Raw genomic sequence first — 27,607 nt, forward strand, 5'->3', positions numbered from 1 at the left:
ATTTAGTAATACAAAACGTCAACATTTTGGTGGTCCATCACTACATGTTGGTACTTTCGACCAGATAGTTACTATAAGTACTACCGTGTTAGGAAGATGAGCTGCAGTTTGGGTAACTAACCAAGGAAAGATTCAATTAGAACTTTTTGTTTTATATTTGCAAAATGATTTAAGAGAATAGCTTCATGGTGTGAAAATTGTCATAACTGTAACCCTTCGGCGGCATTTTGTTACAATACTATTTATTTATTCACAAATGTACAATATTTTATATTTATAGTTGTTATCAAACATGAGCTTACACAACATTATTTTAAATATAAATACATATATATTATACACACGATCTTTATAGCTGTTATGTCATCCTATTCTTACCTTGTGATGATTTCGAGGCTTAGCGTCCCCGCGGCCTGGTCCTCGACCAGGCCTCCTCGCTGCTGGACTGGTCAACCAGGCTGTTGGACGCGGCTGCTCGCAGCCTGAAGTATGAACCACAGCCTGGTTGATCAGGTATCCTTTGGAGGTGCTTATCCAGTTCTCTCTTGAACACTGTGAGGGGTCGGCCAGTTATGCCCCTTATGTTTAGTGGAAGCGTGTTGAACAGTCTCGGGCTTCTGATGTTGATAGAGTTCTCTCTCAGAGTACCAGTTGCACCTCTGCTATTCAACGGGGGTATTCTGCACATCCTGCCATGCCTCCTGGTCTCATGTGATTTTATTTCTGTGCAGGTTTGGGACCAGTCCCTCTATTATTTTCCACGTGTAAATTATTATGTATCTCTCCCGCCTGCGCACAAGGGAGTACAGATTTAGGCATTTTAGTCGGTCCCAGTAATTTAGATGTTTTACTGAGTGGATTCTAGCAGTAAAGGATCTCTGCACGCTCTCCAGGTCAACAATTTCTCCAGCTTTGAAAGGGGCTGTCATTGTGCAGCAGTACTCCACTCTTAAGAGCATTCTTATTCTTGAGCACAATAATGACGAATCATTCACAAGAAATGCTTATAAATCTGAAACAGTCCATATTACATTATGAGGACTGTAATATGTAATATGCACTGTAATTCTGAGGTTTGATCAACACGTATCTCAAACACATTGATTTCCAAAGTAGCAAATTAAGAAGGCACAAGAAGTGAACTCAAACTGTAATATTACAAACAAATACAAACTCACAAAACAAATTCAAAGCATTAACAACACACCACAACTGTTACCATCACTAACACAAAACCTATAGAGTACCGCCACACGGAAAACAAGCCCAAACTATTTAGCATACAAAACCTACACAACTCACAGAAACAGAAATCAAGTGATTCTCTCATTACATAATGCCAAATGCACAGTCCAGTACATAAGAGCAACACCTGTTACAGTACATAAGAGCAACACCTGTTATAGTACATAAGAGCAACACCTGTTATAGTACATAACTGCAACACCTGTTACAGTACATAAGAGCAACACCTGTTACAGTACATAAGAGCAACACCTGTTACAGTACATAAGAGCAACACCTGTTACAGTACATAAGAGCAACACCTGTTACAGTACATAAGAGCAACACCTGTTACAGTACATAAGAGCAACACCTGTTACAGTACATAAGAGCAACACCTGTTACAGTACATAAGAGCAACACCTGTTATAGTACATAAGAGCAACACCTGTTATAGTACATAACTGCAACACCTGTTACAGTACATAACTGCAACACCTGTTACAGTACATAACTGCAACACCTGTTACAGTACATAACTGCAACATCTGTTACAATACACAATTTAAACATTCAAAGGAACAATAAAATAAATGTATAAAAGTAAACAAAAAGAACAAATTACATTCATAATGATAAAAAACAGTCAAATTCAAAACACAAAAGTATCCTGAGAGAGAAAATTCCTCTCGGCCGGGAATATTCAAGTCTGAAACAATAGTCTCGAGGGACTCGCGGCTCAGTGGACGACGCTTGGAGGTCGTAGTCTTAAGGGCCCGTGTTCCATACCCGGCCGAGGCAGAAACAAATAGGTAGTTTCTTTCACTCTGATGCTCCTGTTTACCTAGCAGTAAATAGGTAGCTGGGAGTTAGACAGCTGCTACGGGCTGCTTCCTAGGGGTGTGTGTGGGTTAGAGAGAAATATATGCAGTAAACATAATTGAGGGAAAAATAGATTGATTAGGAGGGCGGGGTCCAAGAGCTAATACCTCGATTCTTCAGGCATAAATAGTAAATATATGTTGACCATAATTAAGAACTTTTACTGTTCCGCCACCGAGGATAACTTAATAAATAATGAACCGTGAAAATAAGCGTATCTTGAGATGATTTCGGGGCTTTTTAGTGTCCCCGCGGCCCGGTCCTCGACCAGGCTGTACCTGTACAGCGTTGCTGTACTTTTGATGTATAGGAGAAACTTTGCTACCACCTCAACCACCCCCCTACCTTACACCATCATCTCACCCCCCAGTACCCTCACCACCCACACCCAACACACTAAACCCTCACCGCCCACACCCAACACACTAAACCCCTCACCGCCCACACCCAACACACTAAGCCCTCACCACCCACAACACGCTAAGCCCTCACCACCCACATGCTCACTAAAACGTCGCATTTTTTAACGGAAATTACCAATTTGCTGAACATGCGACGTATTAGTAAAGTTAATAATAATAGTATTTGTATTTACAAAATATATATATTAGAACACAATAAAGTGGTATGGATAGTTGTTACACAAAAAGCATATTTGTAAAGCCAACAGCACTGTATTGTTGACGTACTCTATTTATGGGCCTCAATGGTTTCGGTAGGTTGCTTGGGTGCGTACGCTTTTGGTTAAGCCTCCCCCCCCCCCCCAAAAAAAAAAAAACATTTTTTACGGTGGCACGTGGAGAGAACGGGCCGCATCGCAACACAAATCATCTCATTACCACCCACCATCCCCAAACAATACCCAAATACCCCTCCCCCAGTCTTGGCTTCCTCCTGCCTCGCATCCCCACCCACCTACCATTGCCATCTCTCTCCACACCTACGCATCTCGACCTACTGTACACCTACACCTCAACCGGGTCTACCTACTGTACACCTACACCTCAACCGGGTCTACCTACTCACACCCAACAACCACACTACCTACCCCCACACTCATCACTTGACTTACACTCCCCCACACTTATTCTATCTATTTATATTACTGATTATAAATAAATGCTAAACGTGACCCCTCTTGTACTTGTGTGTTACAGCGTGGACCGGGCCCAGGCGTTCACGTTCCAGCTGGGCGTGGGCCAGGTGATCAAGGGGTGGGACCAGGGCCTGGAGGACATGTGTGCTGGAGACAAACGTCGCCTCACCATCCCCCCCGAGCTGGGATACGGCTCCCGCGGCGCTGGCGAAGTCATTCCTCCAGGTATGTACCCACCACAAGCTTTCCAGTTTTCTTCCGTCTTCAATAAATAAAGGCAACCAAACTCTGCAGACTGCTCCTACCTTCTAAACAAAAATCTAGTTTTCTTGGCCAAACCTCCACCATACACTGGCTATTCCTACTATACATTCGTTTTTCGATGTTCCAACCTTTCCCGTGAACCATGCATACCCTCTCACTTCTATCCGCATTGTGTTCCTTTTCAAGTAAGTAATTATCAGAAGAATGCGCCAAGCCAGGGAAACTATGTAGCATCATCAAAGTTGCCTGATATTCAAAAGGCGCTAAATATCACTAAGGATGCCAATACGAGAACAAAAGTGCATAAGGCGACCGATATCAGAGGTATCTTGGTTCACCACGGATTCTATCGAGGGACGAGTGATCGCGAGGGACAGTTGAAACTCTCACAAGTCAAGCCTGGCCTCGGGCCGGGCATGGGGAGTAGAAGAACTCCCAGAACCCCATCAACCAGGTATCAACCAATCGGGAAGCAAAACATATGAACGTTCTGGAAGTTGGGACATTCAACAAGGCACGACCGTAAGACTCATTGTCCAATGCAGTTTGGACAATAAGGAGTAGGGGGGTGCTCTATTAAGCGCCAGTGAGTTAAGCCTTTTTCAAGTTGGTCTTTAAACATCATAATTTATGTAAACTTCATGGAGGATACCTTAGAAAAGAAATTTCACTCCATTATTTTCACTGGCCCTCATCCTGAGGTTTCACAAAGATTGCCACTTTGCTTCAGAGACCCCATTCAATTCAAATCCTTATGTCTCGCTCTTCTTGACAAGACATTTCTCCTACACATGTATTACCTTCACGATAGAACTCTTTTTTTTCAGAAACGAAACTTTATAAATCTGCTGGTGAAAGATGAGTGACGTAGAACACAAGGAAAAAGATGGACGGGCGTGTATAGTAGATATCACATACACTCACACAACCCCTTGCATATACAATTAGATGAATAACAAATATACAATTGATAAACCCTTGCATACACACCTAGGTCAACAGTAGATATCATATTCAATTTCTGCATTCACAATATATAAACAGTAAGTATCACACACCCATAAACGCTATACATACACACACACCCCCAGGTGAGTAAATCACATCAATACAAATCCACAAGGGCCGTGACGAGGATTCGAACCTCGTCACGGCCCTTGTGGATTTGTTCACTGATACATCACGCTAGTGTGATTTCTGTGTGTACATCAATACACACCTAGGCGAGTGCACACATTCACACTGATATGCACAGTCACTTTACGATATTTTGTAAGCACTTAGTAAGGTCCTTACTATCAGGAGACAACGACAAGCCTTTATGAATATATAGCACTTGAAACAATGTTGTTGTTGTTGTTTCAGATTTAGCTACTCAGAACGAAGTGTCCATGTAGCACGGGCTATGGTGAGCCCGTAAATTGAAACAATAATAAAGAACCATTCTCTAAGGCTTATCTTCATTGTGTGTCCGAATACTGTCCTACAATCTTCCTGTGTAAATCTTGCGGGAGAAACATTACTCCCGGGGCACTGATTTTGGCATCGGTCCGTTCTGTGGCGCGAAATATACCAGCAACTTAAATTATATTTATTTAAACTAGGATCTGTGTTTTTGAAGTCTTCTTTATCTCATTGTTAACAGTGTTAATTAATAAAGTTAACATAAAGCGTTGAAGACTACGTCAGTGAAGTTAGAAGCAACTACCCGCATGTAATTTTAATTGTAACAATCACTATAGGTCACATTACAATCCCTATTATCACATGTTCTTATACTTACTACAGTTAGTGTTTCAGGAAGTGATTGCTCCTTATCCTCTACAGATAGGTGTAATAACTATAATGCGGTGATGTTATCCACATGCCAAACGACTAAATATACACACGCCACCTCCTGATTGTTTTGTAATTAAATCTGTCTGTCTGTCTGCGCCGGCTTCGCTTCATGCAGGTCGGCGTACAATCCCCGCCCGTCCAAGTGGTTGGGCGTCATTCCTTTCCCCCCGTCCCATCCCAAATCCTTATCCTGGCCCCTTCCGAATGCTATATAGTCTAATGGCTTGGTACTTTCCCCTGCCAGTTCCCTTCCCTTCCCCTCGACGCTATTTATTATTTCCATTTGCTGTCGTCGACGTCGTCCTCTTCCTTTAATAACACAGTCTTTAACTGTTCGAAAAGTAAGAAAGAAGTTAACTACATGTTAACATTGTCACGTTGTAACAGGGTTGTTGATTTGTGGAACCAATTACCGCATAACGTGGTGGAGGTCCCTCGATTGTTTCAAGCGTGGGTTGGACATGCATATGAGTAGGATTGGGTGGTTATAAATAGGAGCTGCCTCATATGGGTCAATAGGCCTTCTGCAGTTACCTTTGTTCTTATGATTAACAGTATCGTGATGCGAACTTTTTAGTATTCATTTTTATTTGATTTACACCAGCCTCTGGGGGTCCAGAACACTTTTACAAGGCAACCCATTCATGCGTCTGAGGTAGCTACTGCAGTGGCGGAAAGGCCGTCTAGGAACCAGTCAAGTTTTACAGGTCTTAGAGAAAATCAGGAGAAAGTGAAAGTTGCCAGGGAGAACTTTCACAGCCAACTGGAGCAGTGTACTCATTTGTGACAGGTTAAAATTAACTGTACAGACTTTCATTTATACAATATCCGGAATGTACGCTGTCCGTCTTACCGTTTAGTTATTGGCAACTTTGTCACGTGACTCGGTGTCAACACAGTATAAGGGTCACCGTAAGATTCGTACGTGGCGGCAAATTGCTTCACTTGCAAGAAACAGCTTCAGTCCCCACACCAGTCAGTAAAGACGTAGGCTCAACACATCTCTCTGATGTATTAGTAAAATCAAACAATACACTATCTTGGTAGGTGAAGGAATTCAGAGTAGCCTGTGCACTGTACTTATAACATTTTGAAACAATTGGCTGGTAGTAGTCTACCGGTCTGCTTGATTCCGGCTCCTGTCTATCCCGTGTGAAAGTTGCCAAGGCACGAAGTGCTTACGAGGGAATTTAGTAACCAACAGTAATAAGAGCAAGGAAAAAAAAGTATGTTACTGCAAAAAAGTGTTGTCCATATTCACCATACGGATACCACAGATTGGGGTTATGGTTATTATTGATTAAGGGGCCACGTTGGCACAAATGCCGGATGTGTCCCGGCGTTCTTGCAGGATAAAACGCAATGCCTTGTGGATATATATATATATACACGCCTCTGTCCGTGGTAAACTGCTGTACCCTGCAGGAGGTAAGCACTCAGACCTAAGCACGTTTGGTGACGCCCCTTTTCCTCCTGGGAAGGCAAGCGAGGGACCCCCCCCCCCCTCCCCCCACTTAGCACAGAAAGTCAACAGGAGACCCAATCGTGACTCAGCTACCCTAAACGATAATTTTTTATTTGAGTGTTGACGCCAGCGGCGGCTAGTTTATTGAACACCACACTCATAGTCCCCGTGGCGTAGTGGCAAGAAGCTCGCCTGGCGTTTCGCAAGCGCTTTGTCCTGGGTTCGTATCCTGACCAGGGAGGATTTACTGGGCGTAAATCCTTAACTGTAGCCTCTTTTTAACCCAACAGTAAAATGGGTACCTGGTTGTTAAACGATTTGGCCGGGTCATATTCCGGGCATCATAGGATAAAGGACTTGCCCAAAACGCTACACGTTCTAGTGGCTGTACAAGAATGTAAGAACTCTTGTATATATATACAAATAAAAAATAATGATAGCTAATATCAAACTTCTTGCAACTGCAACTTCTATGAATTACAATGAGGCGTCCTGTGAACTCTGGACAGTCAAGCAAAGTTACGGCCTAACGGAAGAATCGCGATGTTACTCCTAAACTCTAGCATAACTGGACAAAATCGTCTAGCAATGACCAGCAAAACAAGAGCTAGATGCCGACCACGTCCCGAGGACACACCAAGACGCGCCAATTCTTTGCCAAGCCGGCTCCAGACATCATCTTTCCGGCCGAAGATCAAACCGGAAAATTTAAAAATCTATCAACTGCCTTGTGATCCCAGGCAATGTAAGGGCGCCAGGTGTCATATTAATCTGGACTACTAAAGAGGAATGTCTGATGATAGCAACCAGATCCAATATTCACTATCCCGTGAATGTGTTCTGAACGGTTGGGGGAACTATCATGTGTTCCAGCAGTTCCTAAAGTGAGCAGAGTTGTGAAATTCAGTTATGATGTGATAAGGCACGAGTGTTGTTCTCTGTAGAAGCGAGGGTGAGCATCAACATTAAATATTAGAGTAAACTCGTCGGTTATGGTTACTACAAGCAGTCAGTCGTCGACAATTTAATTTATATTGCATACGGCTAATTTACACTATAATATTATTATTAGGTTAGGTTATGCTGTTAATTTTTTATAATAGCATCCATAAAGATAAACAACTGAACATATTATATATTATATTTAGAACTGAATTATATTGCCTATCTAAAAAGAAACTTAAGTTTGTGTATCGCACGATGAATCTAACTCCATTATTGTGCGCCCCAAGACAAGGTATCTTACCTGTATGCCATATAACAATCACTGCTTGCCAGGGTGTGCATGGGCTGTGGCCAGCGCGGGGAGGGGCCCTTAAATAGCCTCTGTAGGCCTGGGCGGAAGTCCGCTAACCCAGAACAAATGAAATATGGAGGGCACAGCAGTTATAGGAGATTCAATCATCCTTCTCTAAAGAGAGAGCGTCGAGCCACCTTCATATATTAAGAGTCTTGGTCAGCCTGTCCTCCAAACAAAGACCCCAAAAGTGATTCCATGCACCCACCAAACTTCCCTGTTTATGAATGAAAATCGGTTTACACACAACCCGTCCTCGACTCAAGTCCATTACATCCAGCGGTCGACCCCCACAGACGCATTCATTAATTTTAACATGCTGTTCGTTAAAAATGGGATTTTTTTTCAAATATAAATTGACATTATAACATATTAGTATATTGTGCATATATAGGCCTGTAAACCCTCCTTGTTTATGAATGAAAAACGGTTTACACACGACTCACAACGGCTGATGTTCGAACACTTCCGGAACAAGTGCTTCACTGACGAATTTTGTTCGAACCACAACGCTATAAATGCTTCACCCACGTACTACAAATACAAATTAATCGCCAACAGAACCTAAACACCTACCCTAACCTAACCTATGCCTATATATGCATAATATGCAAATATACTATATTAATTTATATTTGAGAAAATTCCCATTTTGAACGAACAGTACGTAAAAGTTTATGAATGCGTCTATAGGGTCGACCGCTGCAACCCGTCCTCGACTCAAGTCCATTACATTCAGCGGTCGACCCCACAGACGCATTAATATATTTTAACATGCTGTTCATTCAAAAAGGGAATTTTCTCAAGTATAAATTAATATTATAATATATTGGCATATTGTGTATATATAGGCATAGGATAGGTTAGGTGTTTAGGTTCTGTTGGCGATTATTTGTATTTGTAGTACGTGAGTGAAGCATTTATAGCGTTGTGATTCAAACAAAATTCGTCAGTGAAGCACTTGTTCCGGATATGTTCGAACGTCAGCAGTTGTGAGTCGTGTGTAAACCGCTTTTCATTCATAAACAGGGGGTTTGGCGGGTGCATGGAATCACTTTTGGATCTTTGGAGGACGGGCTGACCGCTGGATGGAATGGACTTGAATCTAGGACGGGTTGGTGTTGGTAGTAAAGTCGGGGTCGTTCTCGACGCACAATCGAGAATCCAAGGCGGGAAAGAAATGGTTGGGCATATTACCTTTCACCCAATGCCTCTGTTCATCTAGCAGTGCGTAGGTACTCGGGAGTTAGTCACCTTGTTGTGGGGTTACGTTCTAGGCGGGGACAAAAATTTGGCCTTGGGGGGGGGAGGGGACCTCGGTAAAAAGCCAAACGTGTATGAATACACTCTGGCTTCCTGACCCCCGACACAATGAATTATTATTATTATATATACTGTTTGTAGAAACAAAATTTTCTCAACTTTTATTTCCGGATTTACAAACATTATCAAATATCCGTTATTATTTAATAATTATTATAATCTTAACTGCACATATAATTTGACGCAGATGAATATTGTATATGAGCAATGCTGTATTTTAACCACTGCAAGCATACCAAAGGAATTTTGTAAAGGGAAAAAACGATGGTTGTGGGGTCGTCGTCCGACAGCTGGAGAAAGTGGGGCAGTGGGTGAGAGCTCAGTAGTGGCTGGGACTCATTCATGCGGCCGCAGGTGCTTCCTACACACGTGTCCAACTTCCTACACGAACTCTTCATCAGAACAAGAATTAATTCGTATTTCTATCAATTATGACGAAAACGTTAAAAACTATTGTAGCCTAACAAAACCGTACCAGGGTACAGAATTAGGTAACTTATAAGGACTGTTCCGGAACAAATAGCCTGGATGTGTCACAACGGAAAGGTTGATGATATTCTAGAGATATAAGAATTTTGCACCAAGACTGTAATATTTTGTTGAATTATCTGCATGTCTCTTGCAAATTGTCTATACAGTATAACTAGGTCATAAAAGTATTTATGTGTACGTCTGATACCATACTACTTGTGAAGGAGGAAATGTATATGTTTATCTCTCAGAATGTTTGGTAACATGTTTATTGTTTGTGATGTGTGTCTATGTATGTATTAACACGATGTACTGATCGTGTGAGGTGAGGTGTGAGGTGAACGGGTTGAGAATAGCTTGAGCTACCTCATCCCTTTGTGTGTATTTTACCTCAATAAACTTATTTCAATTTCAATTTCAATTTCCCGAGACATACTGCAGATGCGACACCAAAGTATCATAATAATTGGTAAAACCAAATTAAATTGGCGAGTGAGAAGTCGATCCACGTTGCTGAGCAGTTTGTACACATTACAGATGGGCCAACAAGATATCAGTTCAGGCATCGGTGCCACAACAGTGCAGGCATCAATAATAAGGGCAGATATCAGTGCCATAACAATAGGAATTAGTTTTATAACCGTGCGGGCATCAGTGCCATAATAGTGCCGATATTAATGTCACTCATATAGGCATCCATGTTATAACAGTGCAGACATAAGTGCCATAACAGTACAGACTTCAGTGCAATTTTTTTATTAACACATTTAGGTACGTCTGCATTTGTGCAGCTGCCCTAGACAATATGAAGGGGAGCACGGTGTCAAAAAGCTAGCTACGTGACGCTAAAATCCCCATCACATAGGATGGTTAGTCATACAGAGGTATGTGATAAGTAGTCTGCAATGGCAAACTGGGTGCACTATGAGGATATCATCATAAACACAAGAGTGAATAAGGTAACAGTGATACTAAACATCCCCATCTCGCAGGATGGTTAGTCATACAGTGCCAGTCTACGGGAATAGCCCCCTAGATTGGAAATATCAGCAGAAAACTACCGGCCGATCAGCTTGACATCACACTTCTGCAAGCTCATGGAGAGAATCCTCAGGGAGGGAATTATTTACCATCTTTCTGTGGACAATCTTGTACAATCGACACAACATAGGGTTGGTAAAAATAGATCCTGCCTTACAAACTTGCTTACGTTTTTGGAAACGGTAACCAGCCACTAAGACAAAGGCCTTCCGGTGGAAGTAGTATACATGGATTTTGTTAAAGCCATTAAAAAGGTAACACGTGAAAGACTGGCAAGGAAATTACAGGCCCATGGATTAAGTGGTAAAATACTAAAATGGATAAAACAATGGTTGAAACAAAGAAAACAAAGGGTCATGCTAAATGGGAACGAATCTGAATGGAGAAATGTGGTCAGTGGAGTGCCCCTGGGGTCCATTTTGAAGCCTACCCTTTTTTGTCATATACATCAATGACATAGATAAGAATATTTCAAACTACATCATCAATTTTGCAGATGACAAAGATTTATGAAAAGTGGGAAATGATAATGATATTGAATCCTTACAAAGAGATGTACATGAACTTCACAAATGGTCAGAAGACTGGCAAATGGTTTTTAATATTGACGAATGCAAGACCTTGCATGTAGGGCATAGCAACCCATGCCAAAACTACCAAATTAATAACATTGCATTACAGCAGATTGATGAAAAAAGGACTGTGGAGTCATAATCCACCACGCACTAAAAGTTGCACAACAGGTAGAAGCAGTAGTAAAAAAAAAGCTAACAAAACCCTTGGAATAATTAAGCACAATTTTGACTTTAAGGAAAAGAAGGTAGTGATTCAATTTTAGAAATCTCTGATATACCCCATTTGGATTATTTTATCCAAGACTGGAGACCTCATCTTCAGAAGGACATAGCAGCTCTGGAGAAAGTGCAACACCGAGTAACAAAAAAATTTTCAGAGCTAAGTCAACTGGCGTATTGTTGAGGGCCACAGGACCTACAACACTGCAAAACTGGCATGACAGAGCAGCTCTCATTGAAACTTAAAATATGTACAATACTGAACAATCTGGAGGATGTTGATATGGACAATTTCTTCAAGAGATGGGGAACTATCAGAATAAAGTGCCAAGCCATTACGACTATATGACTGGGAACGAATCAGGATAAGGATTTGGGATGGGGGGGGAGAGGACGAACGAATCAGGATAAGGATTTGGGATGGGATGGGGGGGGGGGAGGAGGAACGAATCAGGATAAGGATTTGGGATGGGATGGAGGGGGGGGGGAGGAGGAATGGTGTCCAACCACTTGGACGGTCGGGGATTGAACACCGACCTGCATGATGGGAGACCGTAACCCAAGTGGTTAAGCACAAATCCTTCAAAAGGTCACATGAAACAAACAAGGAGCAATGGTTTCAAGCTCAACAAGCCACAATGTAGGACTGAGAACAGGAGATGCTTTTTAACCCACAGGGTTACAAACACATGAAACTGCCTACCCGCCGAAGCCATAAATGCCAGAACTCTGTTAAATTTAAAAATCCAACAGGAAAAGAGCAGCAATGCAATCGGGGACCTTAGACAAGCCACCACTTGCAGTCCTCGTCGAGGCCACAACTGTTTGTGGCCCTCATGTAAATTCAGGTAAATAATAGAACAGACATCAGCCCCATAATAGTTCAGGTATCATAATAGTGCAGGCATCATGCTATAGCATTACAGACATCAATGCTATAATAGTGCTGGCATCATGCTATAGCAACAGACATCAGTGCCATAATAGTGCAGGCATCATGCCATATTAGTACATACATCAATGTCATAATAGTGCAGGCATCATGCCATAGTAGTACAAGTATCATGCCATAGCAGTGTAATGTGACACAGTCACCATTTGTAATGTGAGTAAATATTAAACACTGCTGACCACTACTTGCGAAGTCAATCTTAGCTTCACCAACTACCAGTATTCACCTTAATAACTATTCTTGCCTTGAAACTGTACAACATGAAACAACTGGTAGGTCCACCCATGTAGTGAAATGCCTACACAGTGGGCATCACACACATGCCCAGTTGAAAGGTGAGACCAAAGATCCAAAGCTCAAACCCCCTCAAGCACAACTAGGTGAGTACACAGGTTGAATCATGGAGTGAGAGGAACCAGGTGCTCTCTTACAATGTAATTAAGGCCACTAATTATAATTACTGCTGCCACCACTCCTCAATTACTTGATTAATTATGCTAATGATAATCCTGACCATGAGGAGACTGTCAGGGGACATAGCCTTACCTTTTGATAATTACTGTATGTTAATGAAAATGAATTTAGAGTCCCTGTTGATAATTACAGAGGGTTATTAATTTACTTAAAGAATCATAAGAGATACTTAACACAAACCAACACAAGAAAACAAGCTCAATATCAAGACTAAGGAACTGAACACTGAAATTAAATTTATTTATAAGCAACAATTTAAAGGTAGACACCAGCCTTAGCCTAACTACCCAGCTATGGTAGTTGCTGCAGGAGGCAACTGCAGCATGCCCTGTAAACAATCACGAGAACCCCAGTGCGCACGAACACAACTGAAGAACACCTCTAATGGAGAGCTGGGCAGAGCCTTACAGAGGAAACAAGACCCCTGAACAGCATAAGGTGAGGGCCCCCCACTCTGGTGGCCCTGCCTCACAGGCATGAACTCCAGAACACACCAGAGAAGGTAACTCTAGCTGTGAACGGGCAGCATTAGTGGACATACAGGAAAGAAAACCCTAAATATATGCAGCCTGAAACACAAAGAGCCAAGCCCACACAAAAAGCTGGAATCAAAACAAGCACGGGAAGCTATGCTAAAATTGGAAACAATACAATAAACCAAATGGCCCACACAAGACAAAGAAGTTCAAGGATGGCTGACACTTAGCTGAAGCTTTGGGTCTTGCCCACAAGCTGGTGTGACTAGAAGCACCACAAGTTGGTGTGGAGATAACATCAGGAACAGAACTGACTTGGGGAGATAGCTAGGAGCAGGGCCCAGGCCACCTGGTGGTGGTAATCATTATTTACGTGTTTTGAGCTCTTTTGAGTGAATTCCTTAGTGAGACTCATTTGCAGTAGTTGTTTGGTGGTTTTTTGAGGCTTCATTTTCTGTCAACCCTCCAGTTGTCTGTTAAGCTGCATTGGCCCTCTGGAGTTTTTTTCTGGTGAGGTAGCAGATTGTCACCTGCTCGCTGCGCCTTTGTGACAGAGGTCAGGTCCTGGCTCTGGTCCCCAGTAGACTAAACAGAACTAGTCACAGCTGATCTGACCTTTTAGTATGAAGCAATCTCAGGAAGGTAACTTCAGGAGCCACAAAGGGCTCCCTCGAGAAACAAACAATACTGTACTTAAGTGAAAGTTAGTTTCTATGGGCAACCAAAACAGATTAGGTTACTTTCATGTTATGAAATAAATTTTGTCCAGTGTCCTATAAAAATAAATTTGTGATACTGATTGTAAAACTTTAATATATATTCTGAATTGATAAAAATATCCAATTAGACCAATTTTTTTTTGTGTGTGAGTGATACCTACCTACCTTGCGGTTACCTTGAGGTGATTTTGAGGCTCAGCGACCCTGCGGCCCGGCCCTCGATCAGGCCTCCTTGTTGCTGGACTGATCAACCAGGCTGTTGGATGCGGCTGCTCGCAACCTAACGTATGAGTCACAGCCTGGTTGATCAGGTATCCTTTGGAGGTGCTTATCGAGTTCTCTCTTGAACACTGTGAGGGGTTGGCCAGTTATACCCCTTATGTGTAGTGGAAGCGTGTTGAACAGTCTCAGACCTCTGATGTTGATAGAGTTCTCTGTCAGAGTACCTGTTGCACCTCTGCTTTTCAATGGAAGTATTCTGCACATCCTGCCATGCCTTCTGGTCTCATGTGAAGTTATTTCTGTATGCAGGTTTGGGACCAGCCCCTCTACTATTTTCCATGTGTAAATTATTATGTATCTCCCGCCTGCTCTCAGCAGAATAAAGATTTAGGCTCTTTTAATCGGTCCCAATAGTTTAGATGTTTTACTTAATGGATTCTAGCAGTAAAGGATCTCTGCACGCTCTCCTGGTCAGCAATTTCTCCAGCTTTGAAAGGGGCTGTCATTGTGCAGCAGTACTCCACTTTAGAGAGCACTAGCCTCTTGAAAAGTATCATCATCGGTATAGCATCTCTAGTGTGAAAGGTTCTTGTTATCCAACCTGTCATTTTTCTTGCAGTTGTGACGGCTACTTTATTGTGTTTTTTAAATGTAAGATCTTTCGACATGAGTACACCCAAATCCTTTACAATGACTTTTCGTTCTATGTTATGATTTGACTGAGTTTTGTATGTTGTTTCTGTTTTTATATTTTCATTTTTTCCATAGCGCAGGAGCTGGAACTTATCTTCGTTAAATACCATATTATTTTTCGAAGCCCATAGAAAGACCTGATTTACATCTGATTGGAGGTTTACTGTGTCCTCTACGTTGTCTACTCTCATAAAAATCCTAGTGTCATCTGCAAAGGATGATACAGTACGATAGGTTATGTTCTTGTCTATGTCCGATATGAGGATGAGAAAAAGTACTGGAGCAAGCACAGTACCCTGGGGGACTGAGCTCTTCACAGTTGATGGACCGGATTTGATTTTGTTCACTTACACATCGGGTTCTATTAGTCAGGAAATTGTAGATCCATCTGCCTATTTTTCCGGTAATTCCTTTTGAACGCATTTAATGTGAAATAACACCATGGTCACATTTGTAAAAGGTTTTTGTGAAATCTGTGTAAATTACATCAGCGTTTTGTTTGTCTTTCATGGCATCTAGTGCCGTGTCATAGTGGTCCAGGAACTGTGATACGCAAGAGCGCCCTGTTCTGAAATCATGTTGTCCGGGGTTATGGAGATGCTGTGATTCCATGTATTTTGTGATCTTACTTCTTAGCACTCTCTCAAAGATTTTTATGATGTGTGATGTTAGTGCTATCGGTCTGTAATTTTTTACCTCTGTCTATTTCCACTTTTATGGAGTGGTGCTATCTCTGCTGTTTTTAGTATGTCAGGGATAATGCCAGTACTGTATCTAGGCTTTGTCTCCAAAGAATGTGAAGGGCCTGCAATAGTGTTTTTTTTACAGGTCTTGATGAATATAGAGTTCGAAGAATCAGAGGCCTGATGCAGAGTGCATAGGCATACTGTCTATGGCTTCTTCAAAATTCAGTGGGGATAGGGTGACATCTGATATATGATTTGATGTTGGTACAGTATCATATCCATGAAAAATTCATTGGGGTTATCAATCCTTAGTGTGTTGAGTGGCTCGCTGAAAACAGTCGTACTGATTCCTCAGTATTTCACTCATTTCTTTGATGTCATCTGTGAAAGTTCCATCTCCCTTTCACAGGGGCCCGACACTAGATGTGGTTTTTTATCTTGATTTTGCATGGGAGAAAAAATATTTTGGATTTCTCTCTGATTCACTGATGGCCTTTTGCTCTCTTTGCCTCTCCTGGGTTTTATATGATTCTTGTAGCTCGAGTTCAATTATTTCTATTACTCTACCTAAACTTCTTCACCGTATTTTAGATAGGGTGCAACTCTCAAGTTGTTCTGCGATTCTTAGGGGTATGCGGTTTGAGCATACAGTATTTCTAGTGCTACTGAACTTATTTTTTCCATGCACTGGTTCAGGTTTGCATTTTCTAGTTGTTCTAACCAGCCTATTTCTGTGAAGTCTTGGTTTATTTGCTCCCAGTTTATCTGTTTATTATTGAAGTTGAATTTGCTGAAATCTCCTCCACTGGGTTTCGGGACTGGTTTTGAAGGTCTATTCCTCATGCTTGTCAGAAGCATGAGGAATAGGTAAGGGAGAAGTTTAATAGCAAATTGGAAATGCACAGTACTGTACAATACTGTAGTTTAAGCAGTCAATAATCCATTTAAAGTATTGTACTGCATATAAATAACAATTATTATATAGTATTATCAACATTCAGTATTACTCATTGGTGGTTTTGAATGTAACTTTTGTTAATATTTTTTAGGATGCTTGTTACAGTATAGTATTTTAAAATTGCATTAGTGTATTTTATTAAAAAGTTACATATCTTATTGTTTCCACAGATGCCACACTGGTTTTTGAAGTAGAACTCATTTCCATCGGTGATGCTCCACCCGTGGTTAATGTGTTCAAGCAGATCGATGGAGATGCAGATGAACATCTATCCAAGGAGGAGGTGAGAGGTGCTGGTGGAGGGTGACTTTTACATAGACTAACATTACAGCATGTTCATCACTCTAACTCGTGTTTCTTTTCCATTTTTCTTTAGCCTAACATTATTTAACCTTTAGACAGCAGCTACAGAGAAATGGTCATACCCACTTATGCACAACAAATAATTTGTCATTATAGAATTATTAATTTGTATGAAAATGAAAGAAAGGAATGAAAATGCATGTACAGTACTGTTAAGTAAATATTTATCGTTTCACTGGGTGGAGGCACTCTGCAAGGCTGCATCTGGCACTTGCCAATGCCTGGTGCTCGAATTTGCTGACGCTTCCTGTTTTATCCTCGGATGTTTCACTAATTAATTTATCACTAGGCTTACTTTATTTGCATCCACAGAGAACTATTATATCCATGTGCAGGAGAGGAGTCACAGTAATGTGGCTGAAGTATGTTGACCAAACCACACACTAGAAAGTGAATGGACGATGACGTTTCGGCACGTCCTGGACCATTCTCAAGTCGATTGTGAATTGACTTGAGAATGGTCCAGGACTGACCAAAACGTCCTCGTCCCTTCAATTTCTAGTGTGTGGTTTGGTCAACAATATTATATCCATATTTGCATCATACATGTAAAACCCAGACAATAATGGTTTAAATCATCATATGATAACTGCATTCCCCTAATAATATTCATGATGATAACCAGATTCGTACCATGAACCGGTAGCAGGATTTTTATTTTTAATGGATCAAGGTAAACTCCAGACAGTAATTGATTAAAATCTTATGATGATAACCGCATTACCCTGTGAATCAACTACAGTATTGACGATGTCCGCAGCCTAAGGGTTAAATGAACAGCACATGGCCAATAAGGTAAAGAATAGCAAGGCTTGGTCTAAATTGGGATGATGTATTAAAATTGTTAATGAGGCAAAGTCAAATCTTTGATTCCTATTTATTTTGTGAGAATAACACAACAGTAACAAAGATTTTAGTAGGCTCATACACAAACTCCATGATGATTTTTAATGTAGGTGAACATTCAACTTATTTTCCTGAGATAATTAGTGTTAACACACTACTGTACTATAATCGAAGTTGTTTTTTTCGTTAAATGCACAGCTTATCAGAACTAAGTCCAATAACAAATCATAAACTTTGTTAGTTTAAATTTACTGTAAATACGTACTATTTGGCCTGTACAGTATTAACTTGTATATTTTGGCTTTTACTAGATATTAGAGTAAAACTCCCTATGTATTTCTCCATTATACTGTACCAATATGCAGGGAATTTTTCATAAATAACAAGAAACAATTTCCTTGGTGCTGCAACAAGTGGCACCATAGCACACCTGTGCTGCCGTTCCTCATTCTCTTCCAGGTACTGTATACAATTGCTTATTTACTGGCAGATTTAAAGCCCTCCTCTGAATATTCTTTTATTGCGATAGGGGAAAAGGAGGGAGGGAATTATCAAGGGAAAGCACCAAGCCATTACGACCTGCATTGGGAATGATTGGGATGCTACACTGAGTTTTATCATCACTGTGATGTGACCCAAACAGAAGTTATTATTTACATCTGAAATTGTAAATATAGCATGAACACAGTATCATTTGATACCCCACAGATGGTCACCTGATGCCATGTGCAAGAGGTCAATACTATTGTTGAATGTATGTACAGTATTCATCAAACATCTTTTCCAAAATATAATACATTACCTGTTCTCATCATAACTGAAGTGCAAAAATAACTTTTAGTGCAACATTTTACAATTAATACTCATAATATACTGTGTTAAAACAATTATAAGGCAAGGGAGATGAACAAATGAAATACTTAAACATATTACAGATGAGTCTCACAAAACTACACTAGTTTGGACTGGATTTGTGGCCTAGAGGTATTGCACCGCAGCCAGGCTGTGAATGGTGTCTAGCAGATAACCCTGGCTTGGCAGGCATTAAAATATATTACACAAATTTTGCCTGGCTCAAAATATGATTTCTAGGTTAAGGAGTCAAACCTTCATTGGTGGAGAAACTTACTACAATGCTGTAGTGCTTAAATGAACATGAAGGAAAGACTCAATATATGTGTAAGTGTATTAAAACACAAATTTTTGGATGTAACCTAATCTTTCTTAAGGTATTCTATTCAATGTTCTGGTCAAATTTGGTTTTAATACACTTATTCAGTATATATATTGGGTCTTTTCTTCACTTTCACTGGTTTCGGTGCAGATAGCTCCACTTTGATGGAAATTATACAGATTACATACTTGATTTCTCCAGATGGAAGTGTAGTTTCTAGATTATGTAGATTCTGCTAGCTATTTTTGTGTAAGCAACTTATTTCCTGCAATACTTAGAATTATACCAATGATGAAACCATGCCAGTAATCAACACCATTAGTCAGATTTGATGAAGTAGGAAGGTGGTCAGGGCCTTTTGAGAGTGGGTAGACTTGCTGAATGAGGATGGGTTTGCTACATGGATGGGCTTTTTTGCAGGGTTATCTTCTTGAGATGATTGAGATGATGATTTGATGATGGGTGAATGAGCAGGCTACATTAAAACTGTGTTGATCTGGGCTTATAACGTGTTCTTTTGCATACAACTAGTAATCTGTGTTTTTAACACCTTTACAAAAATCTCAATGGTATGGAACATTAGTACTACCAAACTATAACTTTTTTTTGTTAATAATTATCTGCCTATCAGGCTTTAGGTTGTCAAACTTGCAGGCTGGGTGGGTGGTCAAGCTTTCAGGTTTGGTGGGTGAACAGGTTTGGTGTGTAGGCTGTGTGAATAGGCTGGATGTATGGGTGAGCAATGGATGGTGAGCGGGTGAGCAAACGTGGTACAAGCAGGTTCATTCATTCACGATGAAATACCAGTATAGTGCAATCAACCTAAGTTTCATGACAACATGGTGCAAGTGACACCACCTTTTTCATTTATTAATCGCCACATTAATTTTTAGTAAGATTTATCAATTATTAAAATATGACATGCAATCAAATTCATTTATTGTTTTTCCATATACTGTACTCTACTGTACAGTACAGTAATTCACTGCACATTAAATAACAAGTGGTGGTTTACCTACAATCTTGGAATGATGTCTTGGTGCAATTATTTTAGTAACAGTACAGTAATTTGTTGCAATTGTTATTAACTGACCTGAAAGTACTTGGTCAATTGTTAAGCTAACACTTTAATTATACAGTATCAGGTAACTGGCTGTCCTTGCATAATGACATAGTGCCTCTTTAAAGTGCCTTTAGCCACTCTACATAAATATTGTAATGCTTAAATATTTTCACTATAAACATAACAGGCCTTTTAAGATCTTGAGTGTACAGTGTTGTATTGAACTGACTTACTGGCAAGATGATCTATATTTCCAACAAATGGGAGTTTACTGTATTTTGACTGAATTATTTTTTGTATGCGGAATGGAAACATATGAATTCTAGCTATGCAAACTTATTTCCTTTCATTGGAATGTTATCTACTGCAAGCCTTTGTGACACTGAAACTGAATCCTTTCATTGCATTGTAATTTCCAATGAATCGAGTTCTGCTTGAGCTAAACATTGCTATGTATTCGCATGACAAATATTATCATCACTTATTCTCAAATACAGATGCAATATTTTAAGTCATATTAGGTCCCATCAAAAAATTTCAATTAAAAGTCACACTGTTTGTATTGTTTTACAAAGAAATGTTATGTAAGCTTAATCTTCTAATTTAAACAATGTGACTAAATTTGTTGTGTGCCTGCTTAAAATGCTGACTTCTTAAAATTAACATGTAGGAGAAATTATTTACAATACAGTACCGTTTATAATGCTTTCTTAATTTGCATTTTTTTTTTTTATTTATTCTTAATCAACACTGTATGTATTTTACCTAAGTCATCTTATAATAATCAAATTTTTTTCAGAAAATATCATTTAATCACACCAGCTGTCAAGAAAATCTACTATTGGCTACATTACTCTCAGTATTCATAGTAATTCAGTATTATAACATGATGTCACATTAGAATTTAATTACTGAAAAGATTGTTACCAAACTTTTGACAGTACTGTACTGATTTAAAATTTCCAAAGTTAATTTGAACAAAAGGTATAGTGCAAAGTACAATAATGGATTTTAACATGAATCAAAGATGCAGGGGCCACCAATGATATGGAAGTTAGATATAAGTAATCAATGCTGATTTATACTAATTTTATGGCTAACTTGTGATCTTAAATGAAAATTTAGATGTAACCATCAATTTGCAAAATGGCACCTGTAATATATCAACCAGTATGATGTCAGCAGTTAAAGTGTGTGTACAATATCACATATAGAAAAATAACCCAAGAGGTAAAGTTAGTAAAGAAGAAGAATTGTTGAGAAGTAGGGACAAAGAAAGAATCGGCTTAAACCATGTACAGTATATCATGTGTGGTCATGAGAGGAGAGATACTTGTAAAAGTGCAAGAGTTCTGTCTAAAAATATGAGTACTATCTATTCAACTATCCCAACATCAGTAGAATGAATCACTTGGAGTGATTCATATATGGTACACATAGTGGAGTACCAGCTGCACATATAACCGAGGCTCACACGGCCCATTGAATAATATAATACTGTACCGTATGCTTTATGAATTTCTTCCATTCTTCAAACCTCTCTTAACTGGAGTGGCCAGTTTCAGAATGCTATTAATGTGCTCTTATTTTAACAATGGGCTTCAAGACATTGGCAGCTGTTTTCACTTGATATTTATACTTTACCTATTCCCACACACATTAATTTTGGGGATAATATGCTGGAGATTTAGTGTGATATTTATCTACAAGTTTAGTGGCAACTCTGACAAGGTCTTTTACTGATCAGGCTTCCCACTGTACAATACTAGGCTGCCAGTGTTATTTTGGCAGCTGCTCTCATAAAGAACATAGGTATTCTTTATTCATCAATGATGTAAAAGATGTTTACTAGACTCATTCATATTGTACTCATTACCGAGAAGTAAAAATGACTCCATAGCCCCCAACTTTTTTATTACAGTATTTACAAATTTTCTTTCTAGATTCAGCATTATCTTGAGGTTCAAGTTTGATGTTAAAATAATTTCTTACATTGGGTAAATTTCAATTTATCTGAATACACACAAATCAATTGTTCATTTTAAACTCAGATGGTTCAACTTACCTGGAAAATACTCTTCTTCTACTTTTACTTTATGCTGAAATACTTTTCTTCTTCAGAATAAGCTTTATCCAAATATTTTTTGTTAAGAAATGTTGATATGTCTGAATGGTACAGTATTATGCCAACTTACCTGGAAAATACTCTTCTTCTACTTTTACTTTATGCTGAAATACTTTTCTTCTTCAGAATAAGCTTTATCCAAATATTTTTTGTTAAGAAATGTTGATATGTCTGAATGGTACAGTATTATGCCATTATAATTTTGCCAGATTTTTGGTATGTCGAGTTTCATATTTCTTCGTACAATTTGTAGTTGGTAAATTCTACTTGAATGTGGGAAGTTGAAAAACTGCACTGCCGTGATGCCACTGCCATAAGCATCATCCAGTGAAATGATGACAATGCTCCAGGGTAATGTCTTCCTTCCTTTGTAAACATAGAGTGCAATTTAATGAGGTTAATCTGCTGTTATTAATATTTGTGTGCCAGTAATATTATAATACAAGAACAAAGAATATTTATGACAATATTTGAACTATTGTGCAATACCTAATGACAATATTTGAATTATTGTGAAATACCCAAACAGATTATGTAGAGTATATCAAATCCAATAAGATGCTGGGGGACTGCTTGTTACATATACAGTATATGTATGCAAGAAGGAGTGTGTCTAAAGAGGCAATCTCATTGAATATTTATTCTAGTGTCAAATACAAGTGTGTCTGGAGAGAGCAATCTCAATGGATAACTACTGTGTGAAGCATACAGAATGAGCACATCAATTTTTCAGTCATCATTGTGCACAATTTAACTACAGTAATTTGTTGATATATAATAAGTCTACACTGTTCTTGACTCTGCACTAAAGGCATATTTACAGAAAAGCTGGACTATTTAATTTCAACAATTTAAAATTAATGACATAGTAATATGAGGCTTGTGGTGATGAATAATTACAAAAGTGTGAAGTCAAATGAAAGAATAAGGTCACTTAAAACTTTTTTTGTAAAGAAAAATATTGTATGTTTGCTCACAAATGCACTACTGCAATAGTTTTAAGGTAGATATATAAGTCTGATTAAGCTTCCCAAACAATAAAATTAGTCAACATAATGCTATTTAACTTATAGATGATTAGATGAATATAGTTCGTGCATAAGAATCTGCCATCAAGTTAGCATTATATTTTGTTATTGATTGTGAGATTTTATCTGCAAGCACATTACCACAAGAAATGAGGTACTGTACTGTATATAAATTGTGTGTATGATTGTAATATTGCTTTTAAATTATCTATCAGCAACACACTATACACCGTATGCAGTAAGGAATGTGAATTCATTTCTGTCATGCAACAGGTAAATGTTTTTATATGTATAGAACTAAAGTTGAGTTACTGTAAATGGAACTTTGGGTTAACAATTCCATTACTGTATTTGCAATTCTTGTGAAAAACTTTCTAAAAAGTGGATAAATTTTCAATCTTTATCAAAATAAAAAATAGTGATTTTATTAGAAAACATTTAAATAATGTGTAGACATTTTAGCACTTGCATATAAAATATAGCACTACTTCTTACTGAATATATTTTCAATTATATGAATATTTATTGTATGAAATCATTAAAAGGAGCAATTAATTTGCATGGTGCAATATATACTGTCCCAAATTTACTGCACTATGAAGAGTAAAAGTTATAATAATGTTGTTGGGACAGTAAACATTAAATCCACATAATAAAAGGAAAAAGTGACATAGTCTATCCTGAACTATTGTCAAGCCCACTCCATAATACTGTAGTTCATGGTGGACTGAAACATTGTCACTTTTTCAATTTCTAAGTGTTAATTTCTTACTTGAATTTATTCTTCTCACCTTTTTGACATGTTATAAATTTTAGATCCTTTAATTCTATTAAGGTGTAGATACAAAAAAAAAAAAAAAAAATACAAAAACTTTCAACAAATTCTGATTATAAAAATGCTGTATAAGATTGCAAGTGTATAAAAATATATTTGAGTCCAGAAATTATAATTTTAATGCTTATGTCCTACAGAGGAAAATCAGTTCATAATACTGTAACCTGTGTTTTACAGAGAAGCTGGTGTTCATAATAGAATATACTTTATTGTTGTATCCTATAGAGCAGGCATGTCAAACATGTGACTGCTGGCCGCACGTGGCCTTTTGCAGGCACACCTGCGGCCTGCACAAAGGATACTGTAATTTGGTATATAATTTAATATATTCAAAATAATATTCGGCAATAATTTTTATTAGATGACTGCCATTAATTGTTGTGTGTGGCACTCATGATAATATAAATGTAACTCATATGGCCTTTGGGGGAACACTCAGTTTGACATACCTGCTCTAGAGGACAAGGATGTAATAATGTAACGTGTGTCCCACAAAGGACAAGGTGTTCATAATAATGTCACAGATATTTCCTACAGAGGACAAGGTGTTCATAAAAATGTAACAGATGTGTCCAACAGAGGACAATGTTCTTAATAATGCAACATGTCTTGTAGAGAACAGTGTTAATTTTATAGAGTGTGTATGTGTGTGTGTGTGTGTGTGTGTGTGTGTGTGTGTGTGTGTGTGTGTGTGTGTGTGTGTGTGTGTATGTATGTATGTATGTATGTCGTACCTAGTAGCCAGAACGCACGTATCAGCCTACTATGCAAGGCCCGATTTGCCTAATAAGGCAAGTTTTCATGAATTAATTGTTTTTTGACTACCTAACCTACCTAACCTAACCTAACTTTTTAGGCTACGTAACCTAACCTAACCTATAAAGATAGGTTAGGTTAGGTAGGGGTTGATTGAGTTCGGTCTTATATCTACATTAATTTTAACTCCAATAAAAAAAAATAGACCTCATACATAATGAAATGGGTAGCTTTATCATTTCATAAGAAAAAAAATTGAGAAAATATATTAATTCAGGAAAACTTGGCTTATTAGGCAAATCAGGCCTTGCATAGCAGGCCGAGTACGATGTTCTGGCTACTAGGTATGACATATATATATATATGTATATATATATATATGTATATATATATATATATATGTATATATATATATATATATATATATATATATATATATATATATATATATATATATATATATATATATATATATATATATATATATATATATATATATATGTCGTACCTAGTAGCCAGAACGCACTTCTCAGCCTACTATGCAAGGCCCAATTTGTCTAATAAGCCAAGTTTTCCTGAATTAATATATTTTCTCTAAATTTTTTCTTTTGAAATGATAAAGCTACCCATTTCATTATGTATCAGGTCAATTTTTTTTTATTGGAGTTAAAATTAACATAGATATATGACCAAACCTAACCAACCCTACCTAACCTAACCTAACCTATCTTTATAGGTTAGGTTAGGTTAGGTAGCCGAAAAAGTTAGGTTAGGTTAGGTAAGTTAGGTAGTCGAAAAACAATTAATTCACGAAACCTTGGTTTATTAGGCAAATCGGGCCTTGCATAGTAGGCTGAAAAGTGCGTTCTGGCTACTAGGTACTATATATATATATATATATATATATATGTCGTACCTAGTAGCCAGAACTCACTTCTGAGCCTACTATGCAAGGCCCGATTTGCCTAATAAGCCAAGTTTTCATGAATTAATGTTTTCTCGACTACCTAACCTACCTAACCTAACCTAACCTAACTTTTTCGGCCACCTAACCTAACCTAACCTATAGAGATAGGTTAGGTTAGGTTAGGTAGGGTTGGTTAGGTTCGGTCATATATCTACGTTAATTTTTACTCCAATAAAAAAAATTGACCTCATACATAATGAAATGGGTAGCTTTATCAATTCATAAGAAAAAAATTAGAGAAAATATATTAATTCATGAAAACTTGGCTTATTAGGCAAATCGGGCCTTGCATAGTAGGCTGAGAAGTGAGTTCTGGCTACTAGGTACGACATATATATATATATATATATATAGGTATATATATATAGGTATATATATATATAGGTATATATATATATAGGTATATATATATATAGGTATATATATATATATATATATATATATATATATATATATATATATATATATATATATATATATATATATATATACACTGTATATAATATACATACACAACACACACACTTTCAGTTCTTGCACCGGTAATGTTCATTGTCTACATAAACGATCTACCAGATGGAATACAGAATTAGATGAACATGTTTGCTGATGATGCTAAGATAATAGGGAAGATAAGTAACTTAGATGATTGTCATATGCTTCAAGAAGACCTAGACAGAATAAGTATATGGAGCACCACTTGGCAAAATGGAATTAATGTAAATACATGCAAATGCCATATTATGGAATGTGGAATAGGAGAACTATGTTTTCTTTTTTTCCTCTTTTCATTTTTCTTTTCCTCCTCCTGGAGAAAAATATCCTCAGCTGATAGAACTAAAGCTCAATAAGGGTTGAAGGACACTTCACAAACCCTCCTAGAGCTCCCACCCCCTCAGACCCAGAAACCAGCCATGTTGGTAAGCCTCCTCCAGTGCAACAGGCTCAGATAAAATGGAGAGCCATCACACACACTTATGTCACAGGACTCCTGGTTAAAAATGTCATCACCCCAACAGACAGCATGACCGTCAGTTTGATGCAGGGCTGACTTGCTACAAACCTTCAAACTTGCACATAGTGAATGCAGACTCAATGGGTTAATCCATTACAAGACATCTTGTAGACATGCAGAGGAATTATCAGAGCCTGATGGTGACTAGCCAAACAGGATACCCAAGCACTAGGGATGCTAGCTGAAAGAACAGGCACTGAATGCAGAATAAAACAACATGGTGTATGAAGTGTGTAGACCTCAGCCCTCAGCCTAGGGCCTATACATAGGAGTCAACATCTCATGCACTGCCCAAGGTGAGGGGGGGTATGCCAGAATCGCTAGAGACCTCACCAAAATTTCCTCTGGCTTCATCCTGGCCAGGTACAGTTCATCTTTTGAGTCCATGGCCATGGCCACCAGTACTAATAAGTTCGAGCTAGTTTTGAGTGAACCAAAAGTTTTGAACGAATCATTTGTAGAGCCATTTGGCTGCTTTGATGCTTCATTTTTTATGAATCTTCAGTTGTCTGCAAAGCTTCACTGACTTGCTACATTGCTTGCTGGATGCTTTTCCAGT

The 27,607-nt window shown here is 38.6% G+C and overlaps 1 protein-coding gene across 1 annotated transcript in view; it reads left to right on the top strand.

Annotated features, from left to right (window-relative positions):
• Nucleotides 1–27,607, top strand: part of LOC123763314 (uncharacterized) — a 63,271-nt gene that overhangs the window by 24,817 nt on the left and 10,847 nt on the right. Inside the window, exons 2-3 of the mRNA XM_045750467.2 lie at nucleotides 3,264–3,427; nucleotides 17,047–17,159. Coding sequence (XP_045606423.1) covers nucleotides 3,264–3,427; nucleotides 17,047–17,159 — 277 coding nt within the window. The remainder of the gene's footprint in view (nucleotides 1–3,263; nucleotides 3,428–17,046; nucleotides 17,160–27,607) is intronic.

This window comes from Procambarus clarkii, chromosome 49 (assembly GCF_040958095.1).
Source record: "Procambarus clarkii isolate CNS0578487 chromosome 49, FALCON_Pclarkii_2.0, whole genome shotgun sequence".
NCBI lineage: Eukaryota > Metazoa > Arthropoda > Malacostraca > Decapoda > Cambaridae > Procambarus > Procambarus clarkii.